Source organism: Monodon monoceros, unplaced genomic scaffold, assembly GCF_005190385.1.
Source record: "Monodon monoceros isolate NGI ecotype Baffin Bay Population unplaced genomic scaffold, NGI_Narwhal_1 Super_Scaffold_9, whole genome shotgun sequence".
Classification (NCBI taxonomy): domain Eukaryota; kingdom Metazoa; phylum Chordata; class Mammalia; order Artiodactyla; family Monodontidae; genus Monodon; species Monodon monoceros.
In genome coordinates, this window is record NW_021703786.1 from 21,510,343 (window position 1) to 21,527,824 (window position 17,482).

The 17,482-nt window shown below is 36.1% G+C and overlaps 1 protein-coding gene across 8 annotated transcripts in view; it reads right to left on the reverse strand.

Annotated features, from left to right (window-relative positions):
* Positions 1-6,573: 6,573 nt before the first annotated feature.
* CDC27 (cell division cycle 27) overlaps positions 6,574-17,482 on the reverse strand; it is a 58,449-nt gene continuing 47,540 nt past the window's right edge. For 5 of the 8 annotated variants that reach the window (XM_029211686.1, XM_029211687.1, XM_029211685.1 and 2 more), the window contains 5 exons: positions 17,164-17,281; positions 14,718-14,846; positions 11,519-11,593; positions 10,550-10,706; positions 6,574-9,339 (listed from right to left, as the gene is read on the reverse strand). In XM_029211686.1, coding sequence (XP_029067519.1) covers positions 9,257-9,339; positions 10,550-10,706; positions 11,519-11,593; positions 14,718-14,846; positions 17,164-17,281 — 562 coding nt within the window. In that variant the 3' untranslated portion in view covers positions 6,574-9,256. Of the gene's footprint in view, positions 9,340-10,549; positions 10,726-11,518; positions 11,594-14,717; positions 14,847-17,163; positions 17,282-17,482 lie in introns of all 8 variants that reach the window. The other 3 variants (XM_029211690.1, XM_029211689.1, XR_003791922.1) reach the window with 2 other exon arrangements.

Below are 17,482 nucleotides of genomic sequence, written 5' to 3' on the forward strand. Positions count from 1 at the left end.
CACCATCTAGAAGAACTTGATGGGATGCTTTTATTTTTCTAGGAGACTCTGATGCAGGAGTTAAAAACCAGAGCGATCATTCCCTTTGCCTGTGATGTAAAACGTACATTACACAGGTACTGCTTTTTAACATGAACTCAGTGTCATGCTCCTTGGGTGCTGCTGCTATTCAGACTAGTTCTAAGTAATTTGGTTCTTGTTAAGCAGAGTAATTCAGGGGAGGGAGGAGAAACAGGAAGTCCCCAAAGGAACTTTTGGAGCCTTTCAACATTTACTGTAACCCCTTGGCATCAACTCCCCCTAAACGGTGTATGTCAAGATTTGCAGCGTTAATGTTTGCAGGTAACGCGTATGTAAAGGATATGAGTCACTTACATTTAGGTTCAGAAAGCAGGGAATGCAGTTGTTACATTAGAGCTGCTCTGCCACACTCACAGTATCTTGCTGTCACTGTAACCAACTAATGCCAAAAGAATGTTTTGTGTTTTTTTTTTTTGCGGTACACGGGCCTCTCACTGCTGGGGCTTCTCCCGTTGGGAAGTGCAGGCTCAGCGGCCATGGCTCACGAGCCCAGCCGCGCCGCGGGATGTGGGATGTGGGATCTTCCCGGACCGGGGCACGAACCCGCGTCCCCTGCACCGGCAGGCAGACTCTCAACCACTGCACCACCAGGGAAGCCCTGTTTCTCCCTTTTGGAATGAGAATGTCTGTCCTATGCCTGTCTCAGTATCGTATCTTGGAAACACATAACTTGTTTGGTTTCACAGGTTCACAGATGGAGAGGAATCTGCCTCAAGATGAATTGTACCTCGGGACTTCCCTGGAGGTCCAGTGGTTGAGATTTCGCCTTCCAATGCAGAGGGTGTGAGTTCAATCCCTGGTCGGGGAGCTGGAATCTCACATGTCTCGCAGCTAAAAAGCCAAGGCATAGAACAGAAGCAATATTGTAACAAATTCAATAGAGACTTTAAAAAGGGTCTACATTGGGGCTTCCCTGGCGGCGCAGTGGTTCAGAGTCCGCCTGCTGATGCAGGGGACACGCGTTCGTGCCCGGGTTTGGGAAGATCCCACATGCCGCGGAGCAGCTGGGCCCGTGAGCCATGGCCGCTGATCCTGCACGTCCGGAGCCTGTGCTCTGCAACGGGAGAGGCCCCAACAATGAGAGGCCCGCGTACCGCAGAAAAAAAGGTCCACATCAAAAAAAAAGATGAATTGTACCTCAGGTCTCACCCATATCTGATTTAGATGATATTTGGATGAGACTTTGGAGTTGATGCCAGAACCAGTTAAGACTTTTGGGCTGTTGGGATGGAATAAATGTATTTTGCAGGTGAGAAGGACATGAATTTTGGGGGGAAAGAGGGAGAATCCAGTGGACTGAATGTTTATGTCCTCTCAAAATTCACGTGTTGAAATACTAACCTCCAATGTGACGGTATTAAGAGGTGGGGCCTTAGGAAGTGATTAGGGCATGAGGGCAGAACCCTCATGAATGGAATTAGTTCACTTATAGAAGAGACCCTAGAGAGGTCCCTTTCCTCTTCTGCCTTGTGAGGACATAGCTAGAAGACCACCATTTATGAACCAGGAAGTGGGCCTTCATCAGACACCGAATCTACTAGCACCTTGATCTTGGACTCCACAGCCTCCAGAACTGTGAGAATGTTGTTTAAGCCACCCAGTCTGATATTTTTGTTACAGCAGACTGTACGCCCTACCTCTCCTCCTTTCTTTGCTCTTTATTTATTTTATTAATTATTGTTATGGGCTCATAAATTCCTATTTTTCTCCAATAGCATTATTGTACTTGATTTTGGGAGGATCAAATGTATTAAGTTTGGGCAGTCAAGTTGGCTCCTGTGTCCTTGTGGCATGCCTCCAACTCCAACTGAGTATTGTCAAGTTTTGAATTTTTGCCCATCTGTTCGGTGAGAAATTGTATCTCTATGTAGTATTTTTTTCTTTTTTAATATTTATTTATTTTGGCTACGCCAGATCTTCGTTGTGGCATGTGGGCTTCTTAGTTGCGGCATGCAAACTCCTAGTTGCTGCATGCATGCAGGATCTAGTTCCCTGACCAGGGACTGAACCCGGGCCCCCCTGCATTGGGAGCACGGAGTCTTACTCACTGGACCACCAGGGAAGTCTCTGTATCTCTATGTAGTTTTAATTTGCATGGATCTTACTGAGTGAATTTGAACTTTTCATGTTTAAGGGACATTTTGTTATATCTTTTCGTGAATTGTGTCGTGTCTTCCCCTCTCTCAAAATTAAAAAAAAAATTTTTTTTACACATTAGGGGAATTATCCCTTTATCTGTGACATAAGGGCAAATATTTCTTCCCAGTTTGTCATTTGTCTTTTTTTTGGTCATGCAAAGTGTTTTTAATGTAGTCAAATTTATCAATGCTTTTTGTTGATTTTTTTTTTCAATTTAAGGTGACATTTCACTTCTTCATATGCTTTTAAAAGGATATCTTTCTTTAGCTTTGCAGTTGTTTTGGGGAGAGTCTTTTTTATCAGCAGAAAGCCTTTAATTTACGTTTGCTGGCTTTTTGCAATAGTTTTGTATGGACGGGGATCGCTTTGCTCTATTCCCAGTCATTTCATGGGCAGGATTCCTAGTTTGAGAGCTCTTTTTTGCAGTTTCAGGATCTTGCTGGTAGGGGTGGGAAGAATGATGTGCTTTCTCTTTTCTGCCAGTCTTTTATTTCCCCTTTTTCCTTTCAATGCCTCTTTCTCATATCTTATTCTCCCGTAGAAACACTGCTTGTATGAGGCTGCCACTCCTGGTTCCAGACATTTTTAAACCTTTCCCTGAAGTGTGGGATATAATCTACCAAGTCCCAACCTGTGTTCGGTATTTTACATTTGTTTCATTTATTCCCCCGAAGATTCTGGGCTTCCTGTAATAAGTCTTCTACTCCATTCAGCTCTGTCCATGGAGAGACTTAGCCTTTTTCCTCACTTTCTGTGACCACAGGCTAAGGGTGATAGCAGGATCCCTACTGGAAAATTTCTGCTCTACTTACAGGTAATTCGAAGTTATAGTATTCTCTTAATAATGAAGGCATGAAACATGTACAGTTTTGTTCTACTTGACTTTATGGTTGTTTGGGGAGAGGGACAGATTTGTAATCAGGTTAAGTGCCACTGTTTTCCAGCCCTAGGAGTCTCAATATGCTTTTTTCTTATCAGACATACATTTCAGCACCCAGTCACGATGTAAACCATTGAAAACTAGCGATGGAAAGGAGGTATCTTAATTATCAACGGTTATAAATGGTAGTTGAAGTGAGAGTTGTGTTGGAATTGGCAATGAGATTAACAAAGGCAACATATTGCACATGAGTGGTTTTAGATTATATCGAGTTGAAAGTTTGAGAAAATTAAGATGCATTTTCTTTAAGACTCGGAATAAAACAATGAGTGCTTGATATTATGGCTGCTACTGCTCCATATAATACTGGTGATCCCAGTCATAGCAATTAAAAAGAAATGAGGTATTTTACACAAGGATTAAAAAGGAATTAATGCGAGAGAGAGGCATGGACATATATACACTACCAAACGTAAGGTAGATAACTAGTGGGAAGCAGCCGCATAGCACAGGGAGATAAGCTCCGTGGTGCTTTGTGACCGCCTGGAGGGGTGGGATAGGGAGGGTGGGAGGGAGGGAGACGCAAGAGGGAAGAGATATGGGAACATGTGTATATGTATAACTGATTCACTTTGTTGTAAAGCAGAAACTAACACACCATTGTAAAGCAATTATACTCCAATAAAGATGTAAAAAAAAAATACATGATAGGGAAAAAAAAAGGAATTAATGTCAGGAATTCCCTGCTCAAATAGAAACCCTACAAATTCTTAGAATAAGAAAGTTCACTAAGTTTTTAGGATCAACTGACAAAAAGCGTTACCCTCTCTACAGCAGTGTGGTAGGTGCTCTTGGCTGCTAAGCCAACAGCCATTCCCCCTTCTTTGCTAACAAAATCTCTGGGTCCAAACACAGATCACAATGTATCTAAACCAGTCATGGCAAACCCAGTCCCTTTTACCAGATTCTAAAATTTACCAAGTATCCCTTGCAGCTAAGGATGATTATTTGACCCAGTCCTGGCCAAAAATATGTAAGCAAATGTGTGCCAAGCTGTTCCTGCAAAAGATCTTCCTCTTTTTGCAAATGCTTTGGTTTCTCTAAGACTTAGTTTCCTCTTGTATAAAACAGGTAATACATGCCTTACCTTATAAGGCTGTAAAGATGAAATGAGATTATTCTTATATCAAAGTGATCCATAAATCCTAAATAAAAAGAAGATAAATGCTAGCATTTTTCAAGATATGCAAATGATTATGGGCACAGATTTATAGCATCGACTGGTATAAGGGCTGCAAACTGGCATAAGTTTAAGGAGTGCTGTCATATACAAAGAAATCCCTTTACCCAATCAAGTCTTTTCATTATTAGGAAACTAAGAACTGATGAAGTTTTATTCTTGTGTAGCGCCTTGCCCAGTGATGTATTAACTCACAGAACATTGAGAAAAAGCTAACGCCTCAGGCTACATGTTATTTGGGGTGATTTGCACATAGTTATGCCAATATAGCTGTAAGTTCTTGCTCAGGGGCTGCAGGACATAAAACGTCAGATTATATGTATAGTATATAGTATACGTGTATATATGTGTTTCTATTGGTGATGTTTCTATAACATCACCTCCACCCCGATAATACCACTGTATATTTGTACAGCGCTTTAGTTTTACAAAGCATTTCCATGCTTTAACACATAGGATCCTCAGTCCTCTGTGGGATAAGAAGGGTAGATCTGATCTTCTTTGTATTGATGAGAAAAAAAGTTTAATTGTTCAGGGTCACACAGCAACTAAGGGGCAAAGTCTACATTTCCTAGATATCAGTCTAGTGCTTTTTAAAAATACATGATTAGAAACCTTAATTCTACTTCTTTGTTCCCACTGTTACTTACTCTTTTTCTTATTCCAACTCCAGTGATGCACTATCCATTTGAATTTTCTTCTCAAATACAGCTTTTAGCCTCAAATTGAAAATTCCATTTTGAGGGTGTTGAATAAAAAGAATGCTTGTGTTAAGAGAAATTGGTAATTAAAAAAATGGAAGGAAAATCAAGCACTTAAAATTTCCTACTTTAAAACAAATTCTAGTTACTCAAGAAAGGGATACCGCTTTCAGTTTCAGTATGAAAAGTACAGAGGCAGGATACACATAAAAGCCCCTTCAAAGGACTAAGCATATAATAGATTTAAATCTACAGTTAGTAATAAAGTTTCCTTTGTAAAACCCAAACTTCTGTGATACTCAATGTCAAAATGCTAGGGAGGACACTTGAGAGTTAACATTAGGTATGATCTGAAACTTCCAGAGAAGTCCAAAACTAAGTAAAAGGTTTTGAACATACATAAATGCCAAAAGTGTCCAGCTCTATCATTTAATAGTTGAGTCTTGGTTTTCTCTTTTGTAAAATGCAGTAGCACCTACCTTATAGGGTTGAGGACTGAAAATACTGTACACAAGGTAAGTAACACGGCACACATGGCAAGATCTCAGTAAACATAAGTATTTAGCAAAGTTTGCACTTCTGAACCTTCATGAACCATTAATTAGAGGCTAAACAAACCAAAGAATACTTCCTACCTACACTTTTAGTTACCCCTGCCCTACTGACAGCAAATGGCCGGTCCTAGGGAAGGTTACGGTCTGAGTCGTTCCCTCTCACCTGCTCAGCGCATCTCACTTTATGTCTTTTTCCCTATTGCTACCCTTTCTTCAAGTCTGAACAAAACCCTTCAGCTCTCTACCCTTTTTCCAAGATATCAAACTAGAGTAAAATTTGGTTTCTATATTCTACTTCTTTCAGATCTTGATATTTAAAATTGATTCTAATTAGAACAAAAAAGCTGTGTGTCCCTTTTAAAGGAATTTCAGAAATCACATGACTAAAGAGTGATAAGCAGTTGACTTGCAAAGTAGCAGCTGCTGGCAAGGGACTTTTGTAGTTTGGGGAAAATACGTTCTAAAAGTTACCATTTTTTGGTCACAATATTTATTTTGACATTCCAAATAATACTAAAAAAACGGTGTGAGTTAAAAAATACATATATATATACATTAGAAGAGGGTGTAAGTTAAAAAAAAAGAGAAACATTGCCCTAGACTTTTGTGGAACATAAAACTGTAATCTTTCACTATTTTGCTGTGCCTTACTATAAAAATACAGATGGCACAGCTCTTATATAGCTTTAATGACTTGATTATAAATTTGCTTTCAAAAGTAATTTATTTGGATTTTCCATATCCTTTAATGAATTGCAAATATATTAACAGAAAAGACTTTCCCCCCCAAGACTGTACAATTTCCGAAATAAGTCAGGAAAAGCAAAATGAAGACACAAAATTACATTGTTTCAATGCAAATAGAACACACACATCACACCCACACTTGCATTTTCCTAGGTTTTCACAAAGAAAACAGGTCAGCGTATTTCTTGTGAAGACCCATACTATACTCTGGCTAAACAGAGACTTGCAAACTTTTTTCTTCAAAAAGAGCATTTTTAATAGACTAAATACTGGTTATCACTGAGTTTTTGTTTAAGGTACAACAGCAGCATGGTTCAAATGTCACTTGCAGTTCTTGGAAAAAATAAAAATTTTAAAGTAATGAAATACAGAAAAAGTAGGACCACCTTTCATTATTTTGAGTACCATTGTTCTCTTGAAAAAATATTTCCAAACTTCTAAAATCCCAGAGTTAAGAACCATTTCCAAGGGGGAAAATATCCAATGCCACAACATAACTTCTGAACAAGAGTGTGTGTGTGTGTGTGTTTGTGTGTGTACACACACGTGAAAAGCTTAAAGAGAAACAAGGACGTCAAAGTACTTAGTATTTCTGATTTCCTTCAAAATAACTTATGAAATTTGAAGCAAACATTTTGCTTGATCAAAATGCATATCTTCTTCTGGTTGTTTAACCTCCATTCCAAGCAAAAAAAAAAGAAAAAAAGAAAAGAGAAAGCCAGAAACAGTAAATAGGTGGGAAATAAGGCTTCAAATACCTAAATGACTTTGAAAGTAGAGGTGTGAGGAAAATGCAATCAGGTCAAGCTTAGGCTGATTATCCCTCAGCCAACCATTGCCATGCTGTGCCTTCCACAACTATCCTTTTATCCTTGGTCTCAAAATTAGTACCAGAAAGACTTACTTCTGGCACAGAACATAAATTCCTACTACAAAAAATAACTAATTATACATCAGCAAATTGTTTTCTGAGCATAGCTTTCTCCAAGCTTTGTAACAAAGAGCTCAGTCCAAAGCTTTCTATGAAACTCTGTATTTGATACTGTTACACAGCTGGCTTATGATTTGCCAATTAAAAAAATAAAAGGATATAAAATTAAATATTACAGAACTAATGGATAAAAATGGAATATTTGTTAGAATCCAAGTGCTAGCCTTTGGGAATTTTTAATGATATTCGTTTACTCACAACCTTTCCTTTTTCTTATAAATTATTTTTTTTTAGGCAGCACATATATAGATTTAGGTAGAAAATTTTGTTAAATACCTCTCTGGCACCCAATACCTAATCTAAGACTCTGACTTGAATTAGTTTGTAACGGTATCTAAGCCACATTCAAATCAGCAGATTAATAGTAAATGATAGAAAATTACTGAGTCTACAGGATAAAATTTTTTTCTTATCTTCTGTAATCCACCTTATTTTCACAGCTTGACTAACAAATACAGGTAACCAGTAGATAAGTTTGTCCTTCATCAAATAATCCAAAACAATAACTGTAGGCCTGTCATTCATAAGAAACTATAAATTTGTTATATTCTGACATTGGCACTTAACAAAATGTTAACTAAAGTTTCTCTAAAAATTTCCATACATTACAATAAAGGAGATACACAATTTAAGACTTTAAATTGGTTACTGTGAAATTCCAATAATTCCCATTTCATTATGCATAATTAGATCTTTAAAATTATGGTCATTCCCCAAAGACATCAACCTATATTATGACAAACTCAAAAGAGAACTCCTCTCCTTCGTAAGAGCGGGGATGCTTTTCAGCTAAGAATTTCTAATATCCTAAACCCAATCACTCTCAGTAAATGTTTTGGTGACTCACACTATTGAAAATAATTTGAAGCAGAGAGTTGAAAAGAATGGAAATGACCTCAACTGAAGGTAATCACACATTCTTGCACCCTGCTTAAACACTTAGAAAAGTCAGAGGGATACTGTCTTGAACAAATATAGATTCAAGGTTATGGCAGGATTCTGATTGTATTAAGGCTTTCACTATCATGATCTCTTAAAGTCTTTCCATTTAGTGTTCTCATTTTGATTCTTCTGGTGAACTTAAATGGTTATTAAGAGCCTTTTTTTGGCTTTTCAGTGGGCAACCCTTCTATCATCTCTGAATGTTAAAGGTGATCCCACAGAGCTCAAAGAGAAGAGGCAATATGGTAAGGACCAATTTTAAAGTTTGTAATACCTAGACAACAATGATCAACACTTTGAAGCAAGATGAATAAATTAAAATTCTTGGTTAGACATTAAAGTATTCTTGCCAAGAGTAATTGTACACTGTATGGAGGGATATTGATTCCTACATATGAGTTCCAATATGCCCATTATATTTGTTTATGGGAGACACTGCAAGTTTAAGGTAATTTACATTCCTTGGCAATCAAGTTACTCTGTTATAGGCAATGTCTTTTATTGTTCCATCTGGCACTTGCTAACACCATTCTTGAAGAACCTAGAAATGAAGATCAGTCACTTTGTTTATCAGGAACAGAACCAAGTAAAAACAAATTTTTGGAAAAACGACCAAGAGATTCTGGTTCATCACCATTTTCCATCTCTAATGGTTCCTTCAAGATAAAACAAAACTCTTCCTTCCATGATAGCTTTCCAACAAAGGGAGATTAAAGAAAAAAAAGAAAAGAAAGTTTCCCACCCTACCTACCCCCTAAATTGTCATTCATACTGGTGAAAGAGCCAGTCTTGTTAGCAGCTAAATATTGCACTGCCTTTCATTCTGTGTACAGTCAGGGTCCAATGAAAGGGGCACATTCAGGGTATAAGTGATGGATGATGACACTGCTGGCTCAAGAGTGAAGACTCAGTATATGGAAGGACAAGAAACACGTCAGCACTAGTCACACATCCAGTTGCAAAAGTCTTGATTTCCAGAAGTTAAAATTCATCACTTTCAGCTGCATGAAGTTGTGTGTCATCCGCATCTGTCATGCTGCTCTCCTGGGATTCATCTGTTCCCACTTTAAAAATAAAACAAAAATCTACAGTAAGGTATCTGACAAATATTTTTTGTTGGTTCATGAAAACAAGAAAATTATTATATTCAGAGAGATGAGACCTTAAATAAAAGCCCTTAAAAATCCTGATATCCTTCAATAAAATGCAATTCAAGTTCCTTATTTTATAGCATGTCTAAGATTATTTTATTGCATTTAACCTTTAAGAGTTTTAACTACTAAAACTGCCTCTCCCTAATGAATTCCTATTCCTAACCTAAGAATCAGAACTATTCTCTGACATTCCGTCCAATTGTTGACTCCACTTTGGGGACAGTCCCTGTTAGTTCACAAAAATATAGAATATAAATATATTTCTGGTACAAAGTCATCTTAGTTTATCTCATCAGAGGTCTCTCAATTCTCTTATTAAAAAATATTAATATATTAAGTCTTGGCTCTCACTAATTATTTTAAGACATACTCTCAATTAGGCGATAGAGTATATATATTTTTTGCTTTTTAATTAATTGATGTATAGCTGATTTACAATATTATATTAGTTTCAGGTGTACAATATAGTGATTCAGTATAGGGATAGAGTATTTACTGCCTTAAGTTATCAATCTAATTCTTTGTTCCTTCCTCTTTTTTTGATCTCTCCATTTAAATATATTCACCATATATTTAGATTTTAGGTTTGTGAGAGCTACATAGAATTTGAATAGCTACTACAGATCTGTCAGTACTTTAAAAGGTGCACAAATTTATTATTCATTCACTTAGCACTTATAATATTTTCAACATAGTCACACCTATCATCTTTTCTCCCCCTACCACGTTCCTATGAAGCAGATAAGGCAGGCATTAGTTACATAGATTGAAGCTTAGGTAAAAATTAGCAATGGATTTGTCAAAAATCACACAGCAAACTAGATCCAGAACTGAAACTAGTTACCTGGCTCCATATGCACGCTGTTATTATACGACCCTGTTCAATTTCCCTAAAATTTCATTTGGTATAAAGAATCTAACATGGTTAGAGATAAAATAAAAAAGCAGTCCCTAAATCTGTATACAAAAGGTAGCTTTCTGAATACTCAAAAAAATTTCCATGTTTATTCTGTGCCATAAAAAAATATCTGTTTCATCTTACCAACTCTGATGTGGTGTTTCACTAGCTTTCTAGTTTGAATAACCACATATAAACCTAATTCACATGGATGATACTCACTGATCTGTTCCTCTTGGGTGATTGGCTCCTCATCATCTGGAAGGTAGCGCTTATCAATTGCCTCTTTAATCTGGTTATTGGCTCCTTTAGGATCTAAATCCATAGCCCAAGAGAAATTCATCAGGGCGAGGTGCGTTTGACCTAACTTCTTGTAAACCTAAAAATAAACAGCAGCACTACATTTTTCATTAAGTTGTAAGCTTCAGCTATAAAATCCTAAACATTTTAAATTAGGCTCTTGATTATGTGCTATAAATTCATTCTGATGAGTAGGACATTTTCATCCTATCGAAGAATTCATACCAACTTTTGAGTTCCTTTTAATATATTCAGATATTATTTTCAGAATTCCTTGCCTATATCTCTCAGGTAGTGAGCTTCCAATAAATCTCACTCTGTCTGGAACAATGATAATGGAAAGAAATGGACTATAAGCTGCTTGATTAGCATTCATTTACACTGATTTTAAACGGAGTTACATCAACTCTCAGCACCTGTCCACTGTCCTCAGCTACCTTAACCAACTGGCATCTGGGGGCCCAGTGTGTAAAATCCTGACTAGTCTGGCCTTGGAAATTTTGCAAGCCATTTTTTCAAACTAAACAACACAGCGGCATTACTTTTCTTCTTTTGGGGGATGTTTGAGTATTTTATTGATAATTGGAAGCTAAGGGCTTTCCTTGAGGTAGCCTCAGTTAGGAACTCATTACCGGCCATTGGCTGCAAGTGCTAATACACTTCCAAAACTATAGAAGGATTAGGGTTATAGGGTGTATGTTCTTGCTTCTTCAGTAGGATGTCATCTTCTTAAGTGTTAAAACTAAATCCATTCTTTATTTCCAGAGCAATTAGTTCAGAGCTCTAGTTGAATTTGCTCAACAGATATTGCACAATAAAATATTATATTTATTCTTCAAAAATTAATATGTTATGAAAGTCACAGTTTAGAACCAGGGCCCCAATCTTTACCTTTCCTATTAAGAAGTAAACGAGGGACTCTTTGGGAACAATTTGTTTCAATTCTTCAAGTTCTTGTAAAGCAGACTGAAAAAAGCAAAGAAAAACACAGTAGCAAAATAGTACAGTTTTGACTAAGCAAGTGTTTTTATTTAATTTCCCAAATCATCTTAACTAAAGCTTACTAGATCTTAATCAATGTACTTCCTTGTTGCATTAATTCTTGTTGTGAAAATAAAATGCAAGGAAAATACTTATGACAACAGGAACTAAGAAGTGGCAGGAATTCACCAAAATTTACTGAAAACACACACAATTCTTTGTGAAATATGGAGGTGACAACCCTTGCTTTTGTCACCATTTTGTTTAAAATAACTAAACTCCATCACACTGTATATGAAAGTGTTTTAAAAACTAAGTTGCAGAACAACTCTGAAGTTCTGTTAATTTACCTTCTCCCTGACGCCAGCACTAAGCTTTGAATACCAACCTGCCATTTTAACTAATGATGAAGAGCCTAAAATTTAACCCTCTGAATTGAGTTAAAATTAACTAGCAATTTTCTGATCACTGCTAAAGGGTTCAGGAGATTGAAAAGACAGATAGGAAAATTGCATTTGTATTTAAAAGAAAGATATGATGATTAAAAATAAAAACTGGGGCTTCCCTGGTGGCGAAGTGGTTGGGAGTCTGCCTGCCAATGCAGGGGACATGGGTTCGAGCCCTGATCTGGGAAGATCCCACATGCCACGGAGCAACTAAGCCTGTGTGCCACAACTGCTGAGCCTGCGCTCTAGAGCCCGTGAGCCGCAGCTGCTGAGCCCACGTGCTGCAACTACTGAAGCCCATGTGCCTGGAGCCCATGCTCCGCAACGAGAAGCCCACACACCACAACGAAGAGTGGCCCCCGCTCGCCACAAAGCCCGAGCGCAGCACCAAAGACCCAACGCAGCCAAAAATAAAAAACAAAAAAACCCAAAAAACTGGCTCCCCAAATGAGATACTGTCAATTTTTCACCTAGTAAGTGGACAAAAATAAAAAGTTTGATGTTACATGAAGTTACCATGAGTGAGGGAAATCAGGTATTCTCATCACTGAGGGCAGAATTGTAAGTTGATGCAACCTCTCTGTGAGGACAACTTAGCATTATCTATCAAGTTAACAACTGCAGGTAAACATTGATTCAGCAATCCCACTGTTAGGAATCTAGCCTAGTTATGTTAACTAACATAATATATTTCTAATCAGAATAAAAGATCAGTGAGAAGAGTGACACTGTTTAACATTTTTGCAAATCTCTGGTTAACAGAAGACAGCTGGACTCTCTTATCTGCTTCTGCATTCAATCTGTTATGATATCACATCAAGTAATTTGTGAAACATTCCACTGTACACTGGGGAGAAAATGAAAGTGAAAAAGGCAAATAACATCTAAATATTATTATGAAAATAGTTTTGACCTTGTGGACTTCTTGAAAGGGTTTTTGGGACCAGCCCCACCAGAAGTTCCCAGACCATACTCTGAGAATCACTGCTTTAAAGAAATTTTAATCAAGATAACATACCCCAAAACTTCTATACTTCTACACCACACACAGTTCACACAGTTCAGAATTGATGTGTATTTTTTCCTATGACTATATGTTACAACTGTTATCAAAATTTCATGTATCTATCATGCCTCCCCCCGATAATCTATTTGCAAATAGAAAAATAGTGAGAAATAGTGAGAAATATTGAGAAATAGTGTCTAACACAGCACCAGAGTTCTCATTTTTGCTCTAAAAGACTTAAGACTTACACAACTAGATATCAACACAACACATTAAATAGGGTAGTGTCTAGCAATGTTTTTGCCACAGAGACTGAGGCGGCCCTCTAACACAATTTGATTTTCATTTTGGAGGCAAGACATTTCAGAAGCAATCAGTAACTGTTCCTTATGCCCTTTTTCTACCTGTATCTAATCCATGCATCAAAGTAGCCAAGCCCCAAGCTGGTACTCAAAAATGACTATAACCATTACAGCCTGGACAGTGGATCAGATTAGAACATGAGCTTCTTGAAGCAAGTATAAGGCTGATTTACATGGCATTCCTGGTAGGTGTGGTGGCATTAAAATGGCTTTAAGAACAATAAATTGAATAAAATCCTTCAACAGAAAAACCTGACCGCATAGCTAGAGAAGTACAGTGAAGCAAAAAAATGAAAACAAATGCTGAATTACAATTATAGTGCTTCAAAGAGCAAGTTAAAAGTGTTTATTAGATTTAAAAGAAGTTTTAAAAGGACAGAACAGTAGGATTAGACATCCACTTCATAAAGAAAACCAGAGCGAGACTATAAGAATTACTGAATAAATGACAAAGAATAAATTATACATTTAATCACTTTATATATCTTTCTTAGTCTTGTAAAAAGTTAAGGGCTTACCACCGAGTTTGTATTTTTCGATTTCAGCAAATTTCAATGTGTACTGGAATAACAGGTTTCTAGGGAAAGAGTCCACTAAAATGGATTATTTAGCCCAAGTTTTTCCATGCACTTAAATTTCGGGTATTTTTTTGGTAAGTTTTTAACTGTTTTTAGTAGAAAGAGCCTGAATTTATTTAAAAAGTAACCTGAACTTAAAATCAAAACTTTGGATTCATAGTTTATGATTACCTAATCTCCCTGTTATAAGATCTCATAACTCACTATGTATACTTTTCCTTTATGTATTATTCTTGTGATTATTTGATTAATGTCTGTTTTCCCTCTAGAAAGGTACTAGATGGTAAGCTATTCAAAGGCAGGAAATATGGTTGCTTCACTTGCCACTATATTCCTAGTGCCTGACATATAACAGATACTCAAATAAATACTTATTGAAAAATGCACACATTCATTTGTCATCTGTTCGCATATTTTGGTCCTAACAGGATGGTTTATGTTTTACATTTAAGATAACTGCCTTTCCACGTAGGAAATCTTTTCAAGGGATAACCATATATTCCTAAATATCCATACACCCATCCTTCCCATGAGTACTTCTCATGAAGAAATAAAATCACACAGGCACAAAAAAGAAATTAATAGCTTTTAAAAATGGGGAAAATAGACTATTTAAGATAAAAATTCAAGTATAAATAACTTTTAGTTTATTAAAAAAGGGGCAAAACTTAAGCAGTACAACGTTGGAGACGATTAAGATACATGTATATATCTTACCTTATATTTTTCATTTGCAAATAAAACTGAGGCTCTGTGAAATTTGCATAGAGGGTTCTTAGGATCAATAACAATGGCTTTGTTTAGGGTATCCAAAGCCTTCTCAGATTTTTTCAGTGCGTGCTGAACCTGTAAGAAATAAAGATCCTACTTTTCCTTTTGATATTTATGAGGAAAGGCGAAAACCAAATAGTGTGACTCAAAACCAACATAGCTCCCAATTCACCATTACCCTACATAATGATAATCAAGATTCTATCTTTAGAGTAGATAGTTGGTTACCTTTAAGCCTAAAAGATAAGAAAAACCTTTGTCTTCCTTCTCAAGAAAATCTGTACTATTTAGCTAGGTAATACTCACATTTTAACAGATTTATTATGGTCCTCTAAATATTAGACTTTTCGAAACTTTCCAAGAACCCCTAGAGGATTTGGCTCTAAAACTTACCAACCCTGTTTCACTCGGAACAATTACACTTTTACATATTTTAGGAATTTGTTTTAAAATGGTCCTTCTGCTTTACACATTTGAAAACCATTAATCTGTAATTCTGGGTAGTAAATAATTTATTTTAAATAACTTAAAAAAAACCAACCAAGTCTCACTATTTATTCCTGTGTACTCATATTCTGCTGTGTTCCTCCTTAGATGAATTACATGTTAAAAGTGAAGTGGAAAAGACTCACAGACATAGAAAACAAACTTATGATTACCAAAGGGAAAGGGGTGGGGGAGGGATAAATTAGGAGTTTGCAATTAGCAGATAGAAACTACTATATATAAAATACATAAACAGCAAGGACCTACTGTATAGCACAGGGAACTATATTCAATATCTCATAATAACCTATAATGGGAAAGAATCTGAAAAAGAATATATATATATATATATATATATATATATATAAAACTGAATCATCTTGCTGAAAACCTGAAACTAATACAACATTGTAAATCAACTATACTTCAAAAAAAACAAAAACAGGGAAACTATAGCAAAGATAAGTGACCTTTGTAGGTCTCAGAACCCACAGATCACACAGTGCTGGACTATGGGCTTTAGAAACTGGCCAGTGGGGGGTGTTCAACCATCACACTTTGTCTGTTTTATATTGTATAATTATGAAACCATGACCCAGTCTCTTACCTGGAATTTGAGTGTGATTGGAAAGTGGGATTAAAACTGAAATTATGTTCCTTGAAAATCTCAATTAAAATAAATAAATAAGTTAATAAAATAAAATAAAGTGGAGTGAATGGATGTGATTGTGGAACTTTAACCAACAAGAATGTGAGAGTAGGTACTGCCAACATCTGGTGCTAAATTCATCCATGCAATGATCTTTGCAGAAGGTTATTACTACATGCGGCCAAATATTTTGCCCACAGAACTGAAATCCTAAATACTAGTTTCCTAACAGAGAAGCATACTCTTTTATCTAAAAACTTCAAAGAAACCACTCAAAATTATAAAACAATCTGTTCCACAATAACTTTAGAAGCAAGCCTACTATAAAATATGTTCAACTTCACTAAAAGGTATCAAGAGATAATCAAGTTTGGTTTATCTTAAGTGATGGGAAAAAAATCTTTAATTTGACATACTTTATATTTTTTGCACAGTATCTAACTATAAAAGAAATTACCATGTCAATTTTTAAGAATATTATTATAAAGAACTAGAATTCTTCCCCCAAAATGAACAGTGAAATTCCAAACTAATATAATTTTCCTCATATTGTACACTTGCTCACACAAAAGCCAAACTTGCTGAGAGAAAGAAAAAGGGGCAGGGGAAGGAAAGAGGGAGAGGGGAAGGGGGTGAGAGGGCAAGAAAAAGAACTTAAGGTACCATGCTTGCAGAGAAACTAGTAAATGAGATTTTAAAAAGCAAACATACCTTTTCTCCTATCTTATCAAAGTACAACTTATTATCAGATACATTAAAAAAATATATAAAATTGGCAATCCACACTGCCTTATAATAATTTTAATTAGTCCTGACATATCTATATCACTCAGAGACTAAAATACAGGAAATAATTTGCCTTAAATTATTAATTACTTAATTTAGGAGCTAAATATTAATATGGAAAACTGCTTTCAAAAATATGAAGTATCTCATATGAGTGTTATAATAACACTCAAAAATATGAAGTATCTCATATGAATGTTATAATAACCCTATGAGGTATGCAAGGTGGTATTACTTGTCATTCATAAAATAGAACCTCAGAGAAATTAAGAAACTTGCCCAAGGAATGAGGGTACTCCAGTGATTTCTCTTTATGCCAAGCAAAAAGGCAATATTTTTGGCTGTAAAAGAATCTAGGATATTGTTTCAAGAATAACAATAACAAAAAGCCCTAATTTTCATTATAGCAATTAAGTCAATAACAAACATTTCAAAAGGGATTAACTGAACAATACTTAGAAAGCTACTTACTACTCCAATGTGGCAAAGCAAAACTGAACTTTGAGGGTTGATGTCAAGTGCTTTCTGGAAATGCATTTCTGCAAGGCTGAATTTTTCTTGCTTGTAATAAATCATTCCTAAACCATACCTGAGAGTTTAAAATAAAGTACAATTTTAGGGATATGAACTGCTAATTTAGTTCAACTAATAAAAGGATATGTATGGAATGTGGCATTTTAATAAACCAGTAGAAAAATACTGATGGTCTTAGGAGAGGCAAAAACGATCAGTCATGATAAAAAATTGTCAAAGAATTCTAGCCAAGTCACTTTTACAGGTAAAAACAATA